The sequence below is a fragment of the Podarcis vaucheri genome (genome assembly GCF_965113315.1).
Source record: "Podarcis vaucheri genome assembly, chromosome: 9".
NCBI lineage: Eukaryota > Metazoa > Chordata > Lepidosauria > Squamata > Lacertidae > Podarcis > Podarcis vaucheri.
In genome coordinates, this window is record NC_138767.1 from 46,287,726 (window position 1) to 46,310,253 (window position 22,528).

At 41.7% G+C, this 22,528-nt stretch overlaps 1 protein-coding gene across 1 annotated transcript in view; it reads left to right on the forward strand.

Annotated features, from left to right (window-relative positions):
* The window catches only part of PALLD (palladin, cytoskeletal associated protein), a 221,924-nt gene that overhangs the window by 14,122 nt on the left and 185,274 nt on the right, over positions 1 to 22,528 (forward strand). The window contains exon 2 of the mRNA XM_082237221.1: positions 2,885 to 3,922. Coding sequence (XP_082093347.1) covers positions 2,885 to 3,922 — 1,038 coding nt within the window. The remainder of the gene's footprint in view (positions 1 to 2,884; positions 3,923 to 22,528) is intronic.

The window sequence follows — 22,528 nt, forward strand, 5'->3', positions numbered from 1 at the left end:
AAGGTTTGTGACCCACTTTCAGGTCATAAAATATAGAGTTAAAGAGTTGGAAGAGTTGTCTAGTCCAACCCCCTGCAATGCAGGAATCACAGCTTAAGAACCCCTGACAGATGACCATCCAACCTCTGCTTAAAAACATCAAATGAAGGAGCAGCCGCCACCTTCTAAAGTAGTCTATTCCACTGTCGAATAGCTCATGAGCAAGAGGTTAGGATAGGTTCAACCCAAAGTTCTAGTCCAGGCTTCCTCAAACTCGGCCCTCCAGAGGTTTTTGGCCTACAACTCCCATGATCCCTAGCTAATAGGAGCAGTGGTCAGGGATGATGGGAATTGTAGTCTCAAAACATCTGGAGGGCCAAGTTTGAGGAAACCTGTTTTAGTCAGACGTCAGTGTGCACACTGATGAGTTAGCTCCCATCTATGCAGGCTTCCACATACACTTCAGTATCAGGGGCAGGTGAGTGTCCGCAAAGCGATACATAATGCTCATACCCATTCAAAATAAATGGGGAAGCCTTTGCATATGTTGAAACTTTGTCGGTATTCAACCTCCCTCATGGGCTCTGTATTAAACTGGAAATGTGTATTTAATCTCTCACGTTCTTTTCTAAAGTTCTTAAACTGTGATTCGGACAACTGTGTTCAGATTTAAAGCTTTTTAAGGTTACCAGATGTCCCCATTTCCCGGGGACAGTCCCCGAATTTACAAATCAGTTCCTATACAAAATCAATTGAAGTTGAAAAGTGTTCCCGGATTCACTGAAAAAAATCTGGTAACCGTCTTTTTGGGTAACTCACTGTTGCATGTAGTTTGTTACACAAATTGGATTAAAAGGGAAGCAGAGAGACCAGAATAAACAAAATGCAGATTTGTTGCCTGAGAGATTCAGGTGCTAAAATCTCATGGCAAAGAGCTCAGCTTCCTAATAGTTTTCTTTTTTGCTCGGTTACACAGTGATATGGCACTGAGAAAGAAAAGAGATATTAAGAGATGCCCAGGCTAGTCCAAGGATTCAAGCACTCTGCCAATCAGTTAAGAGTTTCATGCAAGATAAGCCCCAGAGGAGCTGCTAAATGTAACAGGAGCTTACACAAGTCAATGTAAAATACATCCGATTGCATCTTATGACTGTCAGCCAGGTCATACATCTCTTACGGAAGAAAAGTAGTATGGCATATGGTGATATGCAGCTTTGAAAAACGAAGTGGAAGAATCAGTGCTGTCTTGCTAAACCAGCTTGGTCCGTCACTAGGCTGGCTGTTAATTTAGATCTAAACGCCTGCCTTCAAACAGAAATGCCGTTATGCATTCATTTACGGTAGCTTTTGGTCTACCCACATTTCCAGATGAAATTTTTCCATTTCCTTTGCAAAGCCCTGAATGCTTTTAATATACTTCTAAAATATATAACAATGTGTGTTGAACAAAGCTTTTCTCTCTTTTTCTAGTCCTTGAGAAGTGGAAAAAATGTATTATTGTTGTATTTTATGTGTTTATAGATAGAAACATAGAATTGTAGAGTTGGAAGGGAACCTAAGGGTCATCTAATCCAACTCCCTGCAAATACAGAAATCTCAAGTAAATCATACATGACAGATGGTCATCCAATCTCTGCTTAAAATATATGTTAGAATTGATTTAATACTTGTCAACAGCTTTGAAGCCACTTTGGTAATGAAACAGTATATACATTAATTGATAATAACAACAACAACAATAATATTTAATTTCTGATCTTTCCTCATACCATTCAAAATTCTACAACCTGCTATTATGCCCCAATGAGCTGTTGTCTTCTAAACTAAAATGACCCAGAATTATAACTGCAACCTGCTAATTGGTTTAACCACTAGATTAATCTGTTGAAAGGTTATAGTGCATGAGGGCCGACTCTACAATTAGGCATAGTGAGGCAGCTGCCTCAGGTGGCAAATGGTAGGATGTGTGGCAGCAGCAGGCCCACTACTGTTCCTCCTGAGTGCCTTGAGACCTTGTGAGCCAGTGTGGTGTAGTGGTTAAGAGCGGTAGACTCGTAATCTGGAGAACCAGGTTCGTGTCTCCGCTCCTCCACATGCAGCTGCTGGGTGACCTTGGACCAGTCACACTTCTTTGAAGTCTCTCAGCCCCACTCACCTCACAGAGTGTTTGTTGTGGGGGAGGAAGGGAAAGGAGAATGTTAGCTGCTTTGAGACTTCTTAGGGTAGTGATAAAGTGGGATATCAAATCCAAACTCCTCCTCCTTAGCCATTCCCTTCCGTTTGATGACAGAGATTTGTGTACCATGCAGGCTGCTCTGAGCTGCCTAAATTAACCTGCTGCTCCTAGTGCAAAGATGTTGTTTTGTCACCAAAGCTAAACTAGGAATCAACTTCTAGCCCATTCAACTTCTGCATGTTCACCTCAGGCAGCAAAATGCCCCGGGATTGCCCTTCTATCCCGGGAGCCAGTGTGGTGTAGTGGTTAAGAGTGGTAGATTCGTAATCTGGGGAACTGGGTTCGCACCTCCACTCCTCCACATTACAATTGCATAGAACAGGCATAGGCAAACTCAGCCCTCCAGATGTTTTTGGACTATAATTCCCATCATCCCTGACCACTGGTCCTGTTAGCTAGGTATTATGGGAGTTGTAGTCCCAAAACATCTGGAGGGCCAAGTTTGCTTATGCCTGGCACAGAACAACTACAGGGACCCTGGCATTGTAGTAGTCAAATACATTGTACCTTTAAATTATAATTTCACCTGGGTCCATAGGGTCCATAAGGGTTTCAGCGATTTTTCAGCTTTCTCTCTGGTTTTGGAGCTAATAATATGTGAATGAAAAGGAGTAGTTAGGTGACAAAAAGTGTGTGGTCCTTACCAAAACAGAATTTATTCTCTTCCAGCATGCAGGACAGAAGCTGTGAGCAAACTGTTCCAATGCCTTTAATGATGGAGGCATATTCTGCAGAGAAGAGCACACATGTGGGAAACCATGAAAACACATCTGAGGATTCCTCATCTTATGAACTCTTCTATGATTCCCTATCAGACATACCAGATGGGGAACTTTCAAATGAGCTATCTGCCTTTCTTAGTGACGAAGAAATAAGCAAAAGCCTGGAACTTGCTCACACATCTATTGTGAATTCTGTAAAGGAGGATGGGAACACAAACCAGGAGTTCACATATTACTTCAACACTTCTCCAAACTCACTAGATAATGCCTCTTCCATTGAGACCAATGGGGATAGTCAAAACACTTCCAATAGGACTCAGGTGACCAGCCCAAACTCACTACTGATTTCAGCTCAAACTCTCCCAGACCAGAACATGTATTCTCAGGAAGCAAACAACATTCACAATGTTACTGGGAAACCATCCAGCATATCTTCCCTGCTGCCTGCAAGACCCAGCTTCATTCGGAGCCTAAAAAATGCTGAAAGGTGTGGTCCAAGCATGCAAAAGCTGAGCCCCAAATCCAAACCAACTTCTGCAGGTGATGTTCCCTTCAAGAATAAGATGTGTGACAAAGCGGCTACTTTAATTGAAGAACTCTCTTCCATCTTTCGTGAAGCGGCCAAGACAAGAGTCAGGAGCCCTGACGGAAACTCCTCTTCTCCAGATAGTGGGTATCTTTCTCCTAAAAACAAGCAACCAACCATGCCTAATTCCATAAGGAATCCAACCCCTGACAAAACATGCCCAGAGATCACACCTGCGAATGAGGTGCCTGAAGACACTCATACTGGAGAGTCTGTGCTCCAAAGGAAAGAAGACTGCAAGGCCAGTGAGAATGCTTCCCTGTACCAGGTCACAAAAGAGATACACAGTCAACCTTCACCCCCTCGATTTACCCAGAAACTCAGGAGTCAAGAAGTTGCGGAAGGAAGGAAGGTCCTGCTTGAGTGCAGAGTCACTGGAAACCCAACACCTCATGTCAGGTAAGACTGGTATTTCAATCCCAACATCTCCTGGGATTGCCATTCTGTTTCTCATATATGACTAACAACTGCTGTATCTCCACATGATAATCTTTCTTTAAAAAGGAAGAAGGGTTTAAAAAAAAATTCAGATTTTGATCTTAATGGGAATGTATTGCTATGGACCAGCAAAATAATCTCATTATCTGTTCCTATATATTTGAATCACATATATACTAGGAGTGTTTAGCAACCACAAGATCTGCATTCTATCTGTCTCAATAGTGTTTGGAAGCACTTACACCCTGCTTCCACAGCCAACTCAGAGGAAAATGATGACCCACGTGAATAACATCTCTGTTTGTTTATTTCAACACCCCTCCCCACAAATCACTGTGATTGGAATGGCCTCGGAAAATAATTCATCCTGAGCAAGGCTTGTTATTCTATATTTCTGTGCTTAATAATTCTGTCTTTAGTAGTGCTTTCCACCAATTTAGCTGATACAGACATCAAAGGTTTGTCGTTTCCTGGATCCTCCATATCCTCCTTTTTTAAAATGCAGCATGGATTACAGGAAGCAATAATTAAGATTATCATCCATACAATATATTAATTACACAACATCTGGTAGTTGCATCTCATCCCCTTCCTGCAAACAGCCAAAGACTTAAGGGTGCATACTATCAGGCACAGATTTCCAACTTTTCCATAGAGATGCAAAGAACCCGGGCTCTCCTCCAAGGTGCATGACATCTGAAATTAAAAACAATAGGAATGGGGTACCTAATCATGTATTAGCATTTGAACTCGTATAACCTGAAGTCAGTGCAACACTGCCATGCAGGAAGTAGTTTGAGGGTTGTTTTTTAAGGATTTAAGTGTATTGTAAAAGTGCCTCCTAAACTCAGCAAAATGAATTTGATTTGCTGATTTCCAGTGCATAAACACAAGTAAAATGTGTGACCTAACCGCTATGTAGGGAATGCCTTCTTAACCTTAACATATCAGTTTCCTTTGCATATCAAATGTGTTCCTTAAAAGAGTGTGAGGTCAATAGAGTTGTCATTCATTCACATTTTGGCAAGCTTATGTTCTTACAGTTATGGTAATTACTTTCACATGCAGCCAGTGCTTTTCCATTCTCCCTCTTCTCCATGCCCCTTAATTCCATGTGAACCTTACAGTGGTTGTGCTCAGATAAACTGTGGTATGTAGTGATGGGAATGGAGGGCTTCTATGTGTGACACATGCCACACTAGGTATCCATGTCAAATGGAAGGGGACAGGCCACCTTCAAAGAAAGAGTTCCCTGTGAGCTCCTTTCTTCCCTTGGCTGCTTCCAAATATGACAATAAACTGTTGTTTATCATGACAGGGTTGAATCCAGCTTCCCTTATGGCTTATGCACTGCTCCTCATCCCTCTTCTCCAAAACTGATTAATCTTAACTAAAGTGATTAAAAAAAGAAAGGGGGGGACCAATTTTGTTCTTGTTGTTGTTTAGTTGTTTAGTCGTGTCCTACTATTCGTGACCCCATGGACCAGAGCACGCCAGGCACTCCTGTCTTCCACTGCCTCCCGCAGTTTGGTCAAACTCATGTTTGTAGCTTTGAGAATACTATCCAGCCATCTCGTCCTCTGTCGTCCTCTTCTCCTTGTGCCCTCCATCTTTCCCAACATCAGGGTCTTTTCCAGGGTGTCTTCTCTTCTCATGAAGTGGCCAAAGTATTGGAGTCTCAGCTTCAGGATCTGTCCTTCCACTGAGCACTAAGGGCTGATTTACTTCAGAATGGAGAGGTTTGATCTTCTTGCAGTCCAAAACCAATTTTAGGCCAAGCTTGTCTCAAGCTAGTTTTTTCTCAACAAGCCATGATTAAGATCAACCTTAGTTTAGAGTTAAGGTGCAATGCTAAACTGTGGTTAATTGAAATTGGAAGTGAAAGCTTCCATTCCAGACTTACAGCTGCGCTGGAGAAAGAGTTGGGAAAGGGAGCATAAGCCTGGACAGAGGCTTGGTTAGGAACAAAGTAAGTTGCCTTAGACTGAGTCAGACCACTGGATCCACCTAGCTCAGTACAGTCTACACTGACTGGCAGCAGCTCTCCAGGGTTTCAGGCAGGCGTATCTCCCAGCCCTACCTGGAGATACCTGGGGATCACACCTGGGAAAGCAGATGCTCTGACCACTGAGCTATGGCCCTTCCTCATCTCATTGGCTCGTTCCTCTCATGATAATGTCTGACTGTAGCCAATCTGTAGGTGCAAATTTCAGTTCTCAACTTTACGCCAAACACCCCACCACCACCAAACATTCCAATATTAAAATCTAGCAACCCCATTCCTATGATTAAGGACTATTTCATGCACTCCTCAGGTTCACACATTTATTGGAATAGCACAAGCTTTTGCATGGTGAATGGATAAGGGCACCCTATCCTGTTATTCGGAGACAGAAGAAGATGCTGCTGTTGCTGGACTAAAGACTGTAAGAGTATAAAAGCGTATTGGAGCACACTTTGTCCAGTTTGAGAAACGCTATTATTCTCTCCATCTTCATAAGCAAACATATAAAATCTCATTTAGATGTCCATTTATTTTGTTTGCTTGCTTGCTTGCGAGACTTTAGCTCAGGTGGAGCTGGTAGAGAATGATGGCTGAAATCTTGGAGAGATGCTGCCAGTCAGTGTAGACAATATTAACCCAGAAAGACCAATGGTGTGACTCAGTACAGGGCAGCTTCCTATGTTCTTATGTTAATGTCCACTGTAGCCCCAAATGCTGTTACATCCTCAGCTTATCAAGCCAATTTCTAAATATATAGTTTTCCCAGTTTTAGCCTGGTGTCTTTCCCCTGTGGTCTGTCCTCTCAGAACCCCATCATGTGCTACAGAAAGCCAAAATCTATTTATACTTCCATCCTAACCATCCTTCTGGAATATATCTGGGCAGATTTTTTCCTTTCACTGAGCAGATAGATGGGAAAACCATCTGCGTCCCCATATCTTCTGGCCTTGCTCTGAAGTGCCCAGTTGGTGGTGCCCATGATGAATAAGCTTAATGAGCCTGTGCAACTTTTCCAGGTGGGCACCAGGCAAACATCAGAACCCCTTGGGTGCCAGAGCAGGTCAGCAAATAGTCCTCTCATGTTGCGCACAATTATTTCTGTGGAACAGTGGGAGCAAGTTCTCCCTCAGCGCTAAGCAACACTAGCTCTGATTCTGCTTCAGTAACCTGAGAACTGGGCAGCAGGAATGAAGGAGAGAGGAAGTTGAGCTTCCAGCTTTGCTAGAAAGAGAAAAATCACCTCTGATCCTTCAAATACCCAGGTATATGTTTAGGGCTAAGGAAGGAGCACATATTGCCAAAGGGGAAAATGTTTTTATTTTTGAAAAAGATCTTACAGTGGTGCCTCGCAAGACGAAATTAATCCGTTCCGCGAGCCTCTTCGTCTAGCGGTTTTTTCGTCTTGCGAAGCAACCTTATTAGCGGATTAGTGCTATTAGCGGTTTAGCAGCTATTAAAGGTTTAGCGAAGCAACCCTATTAGCGGATTAGCGCTATTAGCGGTTTAGCGGCTATTAAAGGTTTAGTGGCTATTAAAGGCTTAGCAGATTAGCGGTTAAAGGCTATTAGCGGCTTAGAAAAAGGGGGGGAAAGCGGAAAAAAATTGGAACACTTGCAAGACGTTTTCGTCTTGCAAAGCAAGCCCATAGGGAAAATCGTCTTGCGAAGCAGCTCAAAAACGGAAAACCCTTTCGTCTAGTGGGTTTTCCGTCTTGCGAGGCATTCGTCTTGTGGGGCACCACTGTATATACAAATAGTGAGCTCCTTTTCGTAGTGTGGATCCCTATGCAGCCAAATGGCACCATCCACACAGAAAGGCCAGAGTTTTGTTATGTGAGCTGGAAGCTGGAAGCAAAGCAGCAAGCTGGGAAGCCAGAGAGTCAGAGCCATGCCCGATTTCTGCTTGAATCCAAGGCTGCGGCTATGGGTGAACCCTTCCATCATAGGCTCAGGTTGTATATATGTGTAAATAAACCATATATCATAAAGACACCACAGTTTTTGCTGCTCCTCATTCTAAAGGAAACTCAACCCTGGGTAAGTGCCTGAACCCTGTTGAGAAGTTGCACCTCTCAGAGATTGGGGTGGTGTGCAACAAGGTGCATTTGTGAGACAACTATCAAACGTGAACTCACCCTAAGGCAGAACATGCAAAAAGTGAAAGCGCATACTTCTGCACATTGATACTCTACAGTGGTACCTCAGGTTAAGTACTTAATTCGTTCCGGAGGTCCGTTCTTAACCTGAAACTGTTCTTAACCTGAAGCACCACTTTAGCTAATGGGGCCTCCTGCTGCTGCCGCGCCGCCGGAGCACGATTTCTGTTCTTATCCTGAAGCAAAGTTCTTAACCTGAGGTAATATTTCTGGGTTAGCGGAGTCTGTAACCTGAAGCGTATGTAACCTGAAGCGTATGTAACCCGAGATACCACTGTATTGTATTTCTTCCAAGACTTGCCCACATGACTGCACTTTTAATGCACATTCGAAACCCATTTTCTCCCTTCAAAGAATTCTGGGCAATGTAGCTTACTCCACAGAGTTACAATTCCAAGCAACCCTTATAACAAACTGCAGTGCCCAGAATTTGATTTGAATGTGCTTTAAAGGTATAGTGTGTATGCAGCCCAAGCATCAAGAAAGCTGTTCTTTGTGTGCAGGCTGTGTTTCTTTCAGAGGGGCTGCTTACAGTGAATATGGTGAATTGCTATTTTTTGTTGGTGAGATATCTGTCACTGAACCTAGGGACACAGAATTCTTTGATTTGTAAAGTATTCATACACAGCCACTGCCTCTTGTTTTATCCCAAGAAGCCTCATTTTATCTTGTTTTCAAATCAAATCAGCACAATTCTTACCTCTTTGTTTCACTAAAAACAGTTTACACTGTCAGTTTAAGGCTGCAGTTGTACACGTATATCCCTGAGAATTATCCCTACTAAACACAGAGGGGTTTAGTAGACCAGCGTAGGATTGTGCTGTAAGTGTAATTGCTTCAGCTTTTCGTGTAACATTTTAAGGTACAGCACTATCCAGAATGAGAATAAAGCTCTATGGATGTTGGATAGTTGTTAAATTGCTGCACATTAATTTTATCCTGCTGCATTATGTTAAGGTACATATTCTTCCCCTGTCCATAACAAGGACTGTTTATTTTAAGTGATGGGAAGTGGGAAAACCTGGAAGGCTACTAGACAGATTTTGACAGCTGTGCAATTGTCTGTGTTTTGCACTGTTGTTACATTTCTTCAACTGAAGATGTCACTCTATCTCAAGTGAGGCAAAGGAAGGGGAGTACTTTAACGGTTAGTCCTTTTTTAGTGGCTAACACCAGGGGGCAGAACATTGCATTTTTACATGTACAATCAGCTACTCACAGAGTTCATGTTGAACAGCAAACTTTGTGCTGTTATTCAGATCACATTTTAGGAAATCCATGTTAGAGACCACCTTAGATTATTGATTTAAAGACTTAGCGGACTGTGGATATAGATATATATTTTGTCTAATTCAGTTTTCATTTATATTTTTAATAATATTATTTTAATGCATTTTATACAGCTTGGCAGTTTTGAAAGTTTTAAATATTCACTTGTTCAAGTGATATTGTACAGAAATGTAGTGGAGGGGTTTTTTTAACACCCTCCCCCCACAACTTCCAGTAAATTCTGCATTGTTAAGTTTTAAAAAATTCCTTTCTCCATCCACCAGACTGAAGAAAGAACAGCTATAGTTGTTATAATTTATTCAATAGCAACAGATGGTGGTGCTGTAAGACAGGAACTAATTGGGTTGTATCCAGACTAAGTTAGATGTACTTATGTCCCACTGACAGCCATTAAAAAAGTTAGCCCTAACTTAACTTGGGCCTCATTGATTTAAACGGAGTGCAACCGAAATAGTTTGGATCCAGCCTACTGTTTCTTCAGATTTTAGAATTGAATTTGAGGATGGAGAATGTACAGTGATTGCAATCTACTGCCACACTCATAAGTCATAGCCTAAATGTCCACATCAATTGACCCATACCAAAGCCATGTTTCAAAATGTTTATTAAAAATCCTATGCAGCTCCTTAAAAACTCTTCTGCATGCTCTTGCACACAATAACTTTGGTCAGTTATGCTTGCAGATTCCACATTCATTCTGAAAGATGACATATTCTATAATTCTACTTTTTGTAACCATCTGGTCAGGGACTAGTCGCTGTCCAGATGGAAGATTATCTGGGAGTCCTAATACATCATCTTGAGTTCTATGAAAGAAAAGCAGGATATACATAAAATAAAATAAATGATAGATTTCTATTTTTTAAAAAATTAACTGAATTTGATTTTAAAGGAGATATTGTCAGAACCAAACTAGATGTGACACTGTTCATGCAGTTAGCAATTGCATGGATATTTCTTCAGAGTAAACAGCAGGCACAGAGGGACCCAATTCTGACTGGGACTGAAACCGGGCGGGATGCTTCCCGTCCTTTGCTGCAGTCCCAATCCAGACTGGGGCCTCTGCTTGACATTTGCATTGGAGGAAAGATACCATTGGGGGCAAAGGGAACTTTCCACCTCATGAAAATAGGTGGCGTGAGGCCCTTGACCAAGACGGGGGCCAAAGTGGCATTTGCACAGTGTCAACCACCTCACTGCCTTGCTCCTCCTACTCACCCTCCTGATAAACAGCACGGCCTCCATAATGCATTATCTACAGGTCTACCTGTGCTTGAGAGAGAGAAAGGCCACTTTCATACTAATATGCTGAAATGCTGAGCCGCTAATCCTTTAAGAGTGATAGTCAAATCTGCCCTTTTGTAAACTCAAGTGAGGAAGCAGTTTTATTGCCAATACATTTGTAATCGTTTTGGGAACTCGGCTCTTCTGACATCTAGCTGTGCTGTTTTGCAAAAACTACATTCTGTAACATGTGCTGATGTGCCCCACAGTCATATGTGTGGGAGGGAAAATAATCACTCCTTGATCTCTCTCTCCCCTTCCCCCCTCCCCCCTTATGCATAGATTTGGAGCCCTGGGGCTGCTATAAATTAAGCTTTGCAGCAAGTTCTCTATAAATCAAGACCTGTTGTTAAGAGGGAGTGTTTGGGGAGAAAGGTGGTGTCATGAGATTGGCAATGTCTTCTTCCAGAGACTTAATTGGCTATAATATCCCAGTTGCTCTTGTCAACAGAACTTGGAAAACATTGGGAATAATTCAGACATGCATGTACATTTCTTGACATATCTAGTCATTCAGTGACTCACAGCTGAATGCAGCAACTCATTTAGGAGTTTATTGACAGCCTATCAGCCCCTGCATGGGGAAGAAGACCCAACACCCACACCATGAGACAATGACAGAGGCAGGGAGATTGCTACTGTACAGGTGTGCAATTGCTATCTGGATATCAGTGTCCAGCGATGCCTGGCAATGTCATTGCCCATACTGGGTGGTGCTGCCTATTCAGTAGCTACAGGCTGGCATGCTGCTCTGATAGCAACCTCCCATGCCTCTTCTACCACTTTGCTCAGCTCTCTCCCCAGCTGCCGTGATTCTCAACTCTCCAGCCATTTGTGTGTATAGTAGAGCTCCAAAATCTTCCTAATACCTGTGCATCTCATGGCAACTAACATGCAGCCACTAAAATTTATAACAGCTTCACAAAGAACTCGAGATAAGGAGCTGCTGGTGATAGCATGAGTGAAGCTGTACTTTGCATACTGGCTAGTTACCATTTGGTCAATTTTTGTAATCATATTTTCTCAGATTACATTACGACAGAGGAAATAAACCTGTAGTCCCAAGACAGCATGGCCAATGATAGAAGCAGTCCTGCAAAACCTGGTGGTCCACAATTTCCCCACTCCATGGCATTTAAGCACTGACTCGTAGTCATTTGTTTGGGAAATAAGGGTCATTGTTTGACTCCTTGGCTATAGCTGGAATTTTCAGACATTAGAGAGCCTGTCTCCCAAGTTGTGTATACAAATTAATGCATGGAATTACTCCATGCATAAATTTCTTGGGTGAGACTTGAGGACTAATATACTTCCCAAACTTTGCACGATTAAAAAAACCACTATTGGCTGTATATGTACATACAACCTTTCAAATAAAAAATGCAGCCATGCTTTTAATGCATTTTGCTCACATTACGTTTCTTTCACAATACACATTCTTAAAAATTGCATGTTAACAGCAATTGCTTAAAACTTTTTGATTGTTAGAAGCATATATTACATATAATCTGATGATTATATGCTTATTTAGCAACCTTCACAAACCATTGTTTTTCATTTTTGATAGTATGCTAAGCGGAATAGCCTGCATGTAGAAGAGCTCCTCTCGAAATTGTAGGATTCAGCCAGCCTTGGGAATATGGGAGGAAAAAACCTCTCAGCAAAGAATTACAGTTGGAATAAATTGTAGTACTGGAACCACAGTCATTGTTTATCGGTGCTCATACATCTACAATGTAGTGCTTACAAACCAACCTAAATTGTTGTGCTTAGTGGGTTTTTGACATCTATCCGTGTTTGCTTTCTGGCAAGATAGCATCTTGGACGGTTTAAAATTCTTGGAGGCAAATATGACAATTGAATAACCAAATTTAGTTGACACATTTTTGTGGGATGCAGTCCACTGCTTCATAAATATTTATGCGGCAAATACAATTATCACTTTAAACCATTACATGGTAAGCAAAGAATGTTTCAAAATATCTGAACTGTGCAGTGTCTAAAGTGTGTGTGTGTGTGTGTGTGTGTGTGTGTGTTTGAAAGGGTTAACAAAATGAAATAGCAGGCACTGAGTGAATATATTAGATTGGGATTTTTTGGAACTCATTTTGTGCTTGAGGTTTTTAGGGCAATTTTAAACTGGCAGCAATGTTGCACCCAAGAACTGATGTATGGTCTGGACCAAAATATATGTGATGTTGGAAGCTGCATTTGTTTATTCATGTGTCTTGCTCTGTTCACATATAAAGCAGGATGAGCTGTATTATGTTGACATTTAAAAAGGCACGTGGATCAGGAAAGCAGAACACTTACTCCTCCCTGCATGACCTACTGACACCCCATCGCTTCACACTCTTTTCTCCCAACCCAGTACATTTCCACAACCATTAGGATGGAAGAAACAAAAAAGGCATGGGGTTGTATGTAACATTAATCAAACTTAAGAGTATACCCATTGGAATAAATGGACATGACTGCCTTTGATTTCAGTGGGTCCAGTCTGAGTTGGCTATAATCCTGTGATATCATCATAGCAGATACCGATCCACAAAAGGGGTCTGTAATTTATAACTAAAAATGCAATGTCCAAAATTGATTTTCATCCTCATTGACTGAATTTCATGCTTTCACGTGTAGGAGAGCCACCTTTTAAAAAAGTCCAAGAAGCCTCGTACTATGGATACAGCCTTTATAGATGCAACATTCTGGTTCAGTTTTATATAACTGACTTTGGCATTACAAGTTTACTGGATGTTACAGTTTATCTTAGGAAAAGGTCCAAAAGGGGATGGGACCTATGTCATCTTAAGAGCTCTGAGCTTTCTCAACAAAGTAGCAAATAGGATTCTCCATAAACGTTTTTCTTAAGCAAACTACAAGTAAAAGCAAGCTTTCAAAATCTAGCACAGGCCACTTGTGCTGTAGAAGTATTTGCCCCTCAGCTCCTGTTTTGTCAACTTCAAAGCAAACGTCAGCTGATGTTCCTTCATGTTTAGCATGCATGTAATAAAAATGATTATTACTTTGCCCTTGCACTGCCTTCATACCAAAGGATCTGCATGCTTACGTATCTCTGTCATATGCTGGAAGCCTTTCCTCATGTTCAGACATCTGAAATGGGAATCCTTGACCATGGGGAATGGAGAAGAAAGGGGATATTATAAAGTGCTGTGTGGAATTGTTAAACACACAAAACAGGCCTGAATGGCAAAAGGAGCCCACCAGCCGTGTATGGCAGCTCACTGGGGGCTCACTAAACCTCCCCCACCTACCCACCTGGATTTCAAAATGGCGGGGAGGAGGCAATCAACCATTTGGTAGTCCACAACCATTTGGTAGCTGATAAACTTCATTTGGGGTGATGGGTCACAAATGGCGAAAGCCAATGCACAGGCCAAGTCACTTCACTATAAAGTGACTATGAGTTTTATTATAGGCTACGGTCCATTGTGGGAAATACAGTAAGAGTCAAAGCATACTTCTCCCTTCGGAATAATAACCTAGAGTCTAACCAGCTTTCCACAGAAAACAGTGCACTACCGAGCATTCTTCGAAACAGATCCCTAAGGAGGGAAGTGTACTAAAGAAGAATTCGCTTCAACAAATACCTGCTAAAATAATTAGTCTAAAGGTCATGTAAGTTCCCTTTGTCCAAGCATGCCCAATAATAAGGAAATGGGGCATATTAGAACTACAAAAAACATTTATTTAGTGCTCCTAGACTACTTTAGTGCACAGTGGCCATGTCTATAAAATATAGCTACTGATCTTGGTTATAAAGTTATAGTCGCGTGTTGCTAAGTCTGATGTTTTCACAGGTGGACAGATAAGAATGATTTCATTGTCTGCAATTGGCAGACAGAGTACTATGCAAGCAAGAGCAGAAAGAGATCGCGGTATTCATTATTTTCATTTGTAATAGAAGGCTTCACAATGATTCCTCCACAGACAATATTACTTAACAATTCTAAATTTCCAGTTGTTCACTCCCACCCATCTGGAAAGAAGTGGTGCAGATCTCTAGTTTTTTCCTTGTGGAGCGAGGGGATGTAGGAGTTGGAGAAGGAAAAGGCCCATCCTACTGGGGCACCAGCAGAACGGCCACTCCCCCTTCTGCCTGCAACCACAGCAGAAGAAAGGTGCTGGATTGTGGGGGGAAGACCTGGGGTGTATTCAGACATGGGGAATATTGCATTAGTTTTCCGTATTATAATGCTATAATGCTGTCCCATTTTCTAGTTTTCCTTTCACATGCAGTACTTGTTGTTTTGTGGGACCCGGGTGGCGCTGTGGTCTAAACTACCGAGCCTCTTGGGCTGGCCAATCATAAGGACAGCAGTTCAAATCCGTGTGATGGGGTGACCACCCGTTGCTTTTTTCCCTGCAACAAGGGAGGAGCAAATCTATTTTAGCAATGTTAATATAATGTGCAAGCCAGGTCACTATGTCTGGGGCAGCAAGCCCCAGGGACTTTAGTGAAGTTTTGTGTGTTACACACAGTACCACTGGCAACTTAGCTTGGCAAATTAACTAGAGATAATACAACTTTAAATGGACACTTTATTTATTTATTATGGGAATGGAGTCTCTAGACCATTGCAACATCAAGTACTGTTCTGGTGGTGGTGTTTTTTAAAAATAAAAATAAAAATATCTGCCCTTGTTATCTATTCTAGGACAGTTTACAGTGCTGTTAAAACAAAACAATAAGCAATAAAATAGGCACTGGCTCAACTAAACCAATGAAGAAATAGAACAATTCAATATCTATTAAAACACCAGAGTAAAAACTTTACACCCAGTGTTTAAACTAACCATCCTTCCAAGACTGAAAATGCAAACCATTAAAATTCCCAAGAGAACCAAAAAAAGTCTTAACCTCAAAAGAATGTTGACACCCAACCCTTTGTTTCTGTAAGATCTGAATCAGATGTGGCTGTGCATGTTCTGATCCAGTGCCTGGATGTGTTGATCAGCTGGGAAAGGGCCAAGAAACTGAAACTCAATCCTGATATGTTGGAAATCCTATGGCTGGGTAGTTCCCAGGTCAGGGAATTGGGTAGTATTGGATGGGGTTGCAGCCCTTCTAAAGGAACGGGTATGCCATCTCAAGGTACTATTGGATCCATCTTTGTCATTAGATGCCCAGGTGACGACAGTGACTGAGGTGCCTTTTACCAGCTTGGAATTGTCTGCCAGATACGGTCATTCTTGGAGAGGGATAGGGTAATGACAGACTAATGCAATGGTAGCTATAAGGATGTGCTGTTGTCATGTGCTGCCGTTGAGGCTGGGTCAGAAGCTGCAACTGGTTTAACTGGTAGCTAGGCTAGTCACATACCTTGCTGCATGCATATGGCACCAGTCTTAAAAGAACTGCACTCACTGCAAATGAGCTACTGAGTCAGGTTTTGGTTATGATGTACACAGCCTTAAACAACGTAGGACCAGGTTACTTACCAGACCAACTTCATCCCAGTTTTAGCTAATTCAATCATTAAGTTCTAGTTCAGCATACATTGATAGAGTTTAGGCGGTTTGTCCCTACCGAGGTGACACGCAACATGACTTTACAGTGGAAGCTCTCTGCTTCCAGCAATTTAGGTGTCAAAATGTACCACAGAAATTCTCTGTTTGAATCATAAAGAATAGTTACAGCCCAGCCCTATACATGCTTACCAAGAGCTGTAGTGACATCGGTGGATTTGTTTCCAAGTAACTGTGCTGCGGGGGGGGGGGCTTGAATAAAATATTTTGGGACAGGTAAGCACCGCCCCGCATAACTGATCACACATCCCATCTGAATGGCAATGCCCATCAGTTTTGGGGGGTCCAGCATCCTCAAATATTTTATTGGGCGGGGGGCTGAAGGAAACTCAGCCCCTAGAAGTTGGCTCCTATGCTGTGCTGACAATTGTATGATCAGGCCATTAGTTGCTAACCTTTTTTGGGTCCATGGACACCTTTGAATTTTTGCTCTAGGCTGCACCTCTTCTGGTTGCTTCTCTGCCACTTCCTTCAGCTCTGTATTTTTCAAGGCTCAGATCAGCAGCCAATGGGGAAGCTGCGTGCGCCATGTCCCTACTTGGACGGTTCACCCCGCCCCTTGGCGCACCACCCCAGGTGACTGAGAGGCTTCCTCCGCCACTGTCAGTAGCTTGGTTGTGGACCTGAGCCTTGAAAACAACACCGGACTGAAAGAGAAAGTGAGAAAGCATGTCACTCATTCAAACTCCTTCTTCAGCTCTGTGTACTTTTTTTGGAGAGGGGCGTATCCACCCTTACCAGTCAATGTCAAAGGGGGAAATGAATGGGGTGGCTGCACATCCTGCCTCTGCAAAATAGACTTCATATCTAAAATACTCCGAACAGCTCCATAATTGATATATTATTGGCTGACACTCATATAATAGCCCCCAAGTGAGAGGCTGTTGGAAATGCTGAGTGGTGGCGGTGATTTTTTACAGAGACTGTAATGTCTGTTAGCCACTCACTCCCAGATTAAATAGAATTGCCATGACTGCAGATGCCAGGAATAAATAATGGTGATATAAGAATAGTCAGGGTGGCTTTGGAATGTCGGCTTGGAGCAGTTATCGTGCAGAAGCATTTTCAGACATCTTCCCTAATCAGAAGACCCTAACATAAAAATTGGCCCCAAGACTCAATTGGCTGAAATTAGATCTTCACCCATCTGTCTCTGGAGGATACTACAATACACTTCCTGTGTATATTGTTCTCCCTATGCTCATGGCAGTTGCTTGCACCCAGATGCTATAAACGGGGTTGAGCAGTATCCTCTGATCCATGTTATTGTTGTTCTGTAGTTGGGTCTGCCCTTCATTCTGTGTGCAAAAGTTTTAAGGTGGACTGAAATATACTCAGTGTAAATTTCAAGCTCTTTATTCAGCTCATAGTAGCAATGAATGAAAGTTTCCCCAAAACGTCTAGCTATATATGCATTATTTACACAATGGTCCCCATGTGATTGGCTAATTCCAGGCTGCTCCTATAGGCCAATCAGGTTGCAGATTCACCTCCTCCAGAAGCCTGTTTGGCTGCTCCTGCAGGCCAATCAGGTTGCTGATTCACTTCATCCAGGAGCCTGATTGGCTGCTCCTGCAGGCCAATCAGGTCACTGATTCACTTCCACCTGGAGCTAGATTGGGTGGCTCCTGCAGACCAATCAGACTGCTGCATTCTGGATCCTATTGTTCTAGGATTCAGCTCAGTACATAACATGGACACATTGCTTCATTTCCAGACAGCATCTATCCCATAACCTCCTGCTCAAATCATGTAACTTCTTTATGCAACAAATGTTCTGGTTTATTTCTGTCCTGCTTTTCTTGTGCTGTAGCCCTTCCAGGTGGCAATAACATGATAGCATTGGGGAAGCACCTCAGAACAAACTAAAGTGGAATAAATCCACCACAACTGCATTATTACTATGTTATGTGTCCTGCAGCATGCTTGTCTGGCAGGGCCCATAGACAGGATACCATGTTTAGAAAAGTTTACATGAGTATGTAAGTTGCTCCAGCATTTGTGAAACCATTTCCTAAAAATCTCCTTAGCTTTCTCAAAAAATATTTGCTAAGATCAGTAGAATAGAACTCTGTACAATGGAGATCACACACTAACCTCTCATTTTATTTATCTTTGGCTTTTAAAAGGTTTCATTGGAACATTTCCCTTAAGCTCAAAGTCTTACTGTGAGAATATAAACAGCCTTTTTAATTTCTGTGGATATATATTTTCATCCAAAAAAATGAAAAGGCAGCATAGTATTTGAATTACCAAATTGTTTAAACCTGACACAACATGGCTTGTTTTATTCTGTATAAGAAATATACTTTTCAATATGCCATTATTATAAGCTGCTGCATTCTTATGAAAGCTTAGTGAGCTATACTAGCTAAAGAAAGAGAACTACACTTGGCTCCACAAATGTCTTTTCTTTTGTTCTTGCATTTTCCTTCAAGGATAAAATCAGCACAATTTAATCCATACAATAAGACACACCTTGCAACGTATTTAAAATTTAAGATGCATTCTAATCCATAAATTATAGTGTTGTCTGTGCCTCTTCTTCAAACTTGATCTCATGCTTCCTTAAGCTGAGAGTAGTGAAGGTGGTAGAAGGGAGATACAGTGGTATCTCAGGTTACATACGCTTCAGGTTACAGACTCCGCTAACCCAGAAAGAGTGCTTCAGGTTAAGAACTTTGCTTCAGGATGAGAACAGAAATCGTGCTCTGGTGGCGCGGCGGCAGCAGGAGGCCCCATTAGCTAAAGTGGTGCCTCAAGTTAAGAACCGTTTCAGGTTAAGAACGGACCTCCGGAACGAATTAAGTACTTAACCCGAGGTACCACTGTACTAAAATGCCAAATGTATCCTTTGACACAGGATTCTAGATACTTTTTAAAAGGAAATGGTATTTTCTGCCAGTCCTGTTACTTGGTATGCCTGGGATGGTGCAGTGAACATAAAAACATAGAAATACTGTGTATTATCAGGCTTTGGTTTTGTATCTGCAGAGAAAACTGTCCCAGATCATTTGGTGGGTTTCAGCAGTGTTACCAGGGATATACAATGACCGCCACTAGGGAATTGTGATTTAACCTTTCCTTTATTGATTTTTAGTTAAGATCTAATTCCACATAACAAACATTCCAGGAACAGTAAGAAAAATTAAAATATTTTACTGCCCAAATGTCTGATGCCCCTTTTAACTGATTATAGGATCACACACACCCAGACACACCCAAAATGTGTTTTTGCTGCTTCCTACTTGTTTCCCTGAATGCAGGTGGTGCTGTGGTCTAAACCACTGAGCCTCTTGGGCTTGCCGATCAGAAGGTCAGTGGTTCGAACCCGCATGACGGGGTGAGCTCCCATTGCTCTGTCCCAGCTAGCAGTTCGAAAGCACACCAGTGTGGTAGATAAATAGGTACTGCTGCAGCGGGAAGGTTAACGGAGTTTCCATGCGCTCTGCTACTTGTCATGGTGAACTGTCCACCAGAAGTGGTTTAGTCATGCTGGCCACATGGACAAACACCGGCTCCCTTGGCCCGAAAAGTGACATGAGTGCCTCACCCTATAGTCACCTTTGACTGAACTTCTCAGGGGTCCTTTATGTTACCTTTACCATACTTGTGTCCAGCAGAGGGTGCTGTGAGATCCAAGGCCAAACATTTTCATTACAAAGAGATTGTGCAATGTATTGATACAGTTAGGTATGTTGTACTGTTAATTTACGAGGTGGAAACCCCGAATACAAACTGTATGGTTGTTTCAAGCGTGCCTTGCTCTGGATACTATACCGTAAGTGCCAAATCAGCTCCTGACTGAGGTTATTAAGGAACATTCTTCACATTACAACTGTATTATTTTTAAACTGTATTATCATCAAACCTTTTTATTAAACTGTTTTATTATTCATAATAATAACCTTCTTTACTCATTCCAGTTAGACCTTTTATCCATTTGGCTAGATGTTGTTTTGATTTGTTCTCTTCATAGTAAGGGGGATGACTTGGGTCCCCTTCTGACTTTTTTATTATGGGTGTTTTTGTGACATGTTCTTGACACAAGAATAGTGATGGATTTATTCTGCTTTAGTTTAGTTCTGCAATGCTTCCAGATTTCTGTTGTCCTACATTTTTGTTGGGATACAGCACAACGAAAGCATGACAAAAATAAACGTGAACATTTGAGGTATAAAAAGTTACAGGATTTTTTTGGGAAGGAAGCTACAGAATATTCGCAGACTGAAGATGTAGCAATATGGCCGTCTCAAAAAAATTGTAAGGCTAAAAGGTATTGAAGTGGGTTTGCATGTGACCGTCCCAATAGCATTATGAGCGCCAATAATCAGAAATGCAGAGTAAAAAGGATGTACAAGTATTCTGCTGTACCAGAGTATTTTTGCCCACAGTGAAACAAGGGAGATTCTGAACACTTTGGAGAGATCACTTTGACAGCTGCATTGCAGGTCCTCTTGGTCCCCATGAACAACACTCATGGTAACTCAGCACAGGAATTCCAGTGCATTACAATTCACCTACAAAAAGCAGTGATTTCTGAATTCACAAGCTGGATTTGGGGTTTTGTCTGGAAGCCAGTTGTCTGTGAAGGAGATAGTGATGTATTGCCTTTTCCATGCACAGACCATAATCCTGATATTTCATGCACAAACCACAATCCTGTTAACAGAAGCAGACGGTGTTGGTGGGGCACCACTGCGCACCTGACCTCTGGTTGAATGCACTGCTGCTGCTTACCAGGAGGTAGAGTGGGAAGTTGGAAAACAGAAGCAAGGTTGATGCTGTGCAAAAGGTCCATATTTGCTATGCCAGTGCATTTGCACTGCGCTTATCTTACTGCTACCTTTGGGAAGCAGCAGGGAAACAACTGACCAGAAGTTATGTGAGTGGTGGGGCCCCAGTTTAGATTTTTGTGGCATGCAGCCTTTGTAGGGGTAGCTGATATGTTTGGGTAGCCCACCCCCAAATCTTTGAATCCTGTTGATTTCTACAATGCTCAGGCAAAATTATTCCACAAATGGCAGTTGTTGCTGTGTTGGTTATTTGATCAGCTACCACAGTGAGGAAGGAATGGGATGGTGGAATCTTGTCAGCTGCTTCAGTCTGGAGGTGAGGAAACATATTTTTGAATGCTTCCCAATGTTAAAATATATTCACTGTGTATAGAAAGCTGCAGCATACCAGGAGATTTGTTTTTGTTTTTTTAATTTCTTTTTATTAGGTTTCATGTACATGACCAAAAAAAAGAACACCAAATCAACCATTATAAAAAAGAAAAGATAAAAAAATAAAAAGTAAGAAATAAGTAAATAAATAAGTGAATGAGTTGCAAATGTCCACATATAACATAATAATCTTATCCATTTCCATTCCAGTTATTGGTCTTCACATTTGTTTCTTTATAACTTTAAAGACTTAAATCCCTCTTCTACCCCCTCCCGACCTCCATCCCTCCCGCTTTCAGGCTTCTTAATATCCATAATTTATTTCTCCTGCAGCTTGTACTTGTTAATGATTTGCACATCTTAAGATTTATATCAAACCTGCTATAGTCTAAGTTTCTATGGTTTCCTTCAATGTAAATCATAAATTTATTCCAGTCGTTCATAAACTTTGCATTCCTTTGGTTTCTAATTTTTTGTGTCATTTTTGCTAAATTAACAAATTCAAATAATTTTGTTTGCCATTCTCCAATTGATGGGGTATTTTGATTCTTCCAGTTTTGGGCAATTAACAATCTGGCGGCGGTCGTGGCATACTGAAATAGTACTTTATCCTCTTTTTTAATTTCGTCCCCAACTATTCCTAGTAGAAATGCTTCCGGTCTTTTAGGAAATGTGTATTTGAATATTTTTTTTAACTCGTTATAAATAAGTTCTCAATATTTCTTCATTTCGTCACATGTCCACCACATGTGGAAAAAATTACCCTCTTTAATTTTACACTTCCAGCAGTTCTTATTTCCTGTTTTGTACATTTTCCCCAACTTTGCTGGAGTGATGTACCACCTATACATCATCTTTTCTAAATTTTCCCTGAGATTTGAACTAAGAACATAGGCAGCAGACCTCAGGCACTTTAGTGGGACAGCTTTCAGATTCAGGAATTACTGCTACAATCTGCTGTGCTATGATACCATTCATATGGCAGGCAGAGCTGGAGCTGAATTTCTCCATTCAGCCCAGGCCGTGTAATTGGAGAAACCAATTGGTAGTTCCAAATAACTCTTGTTCTAAGCTGTTCTTCCGTTAGAAGATGTAACAACACGGGCTGTTCCACCTGG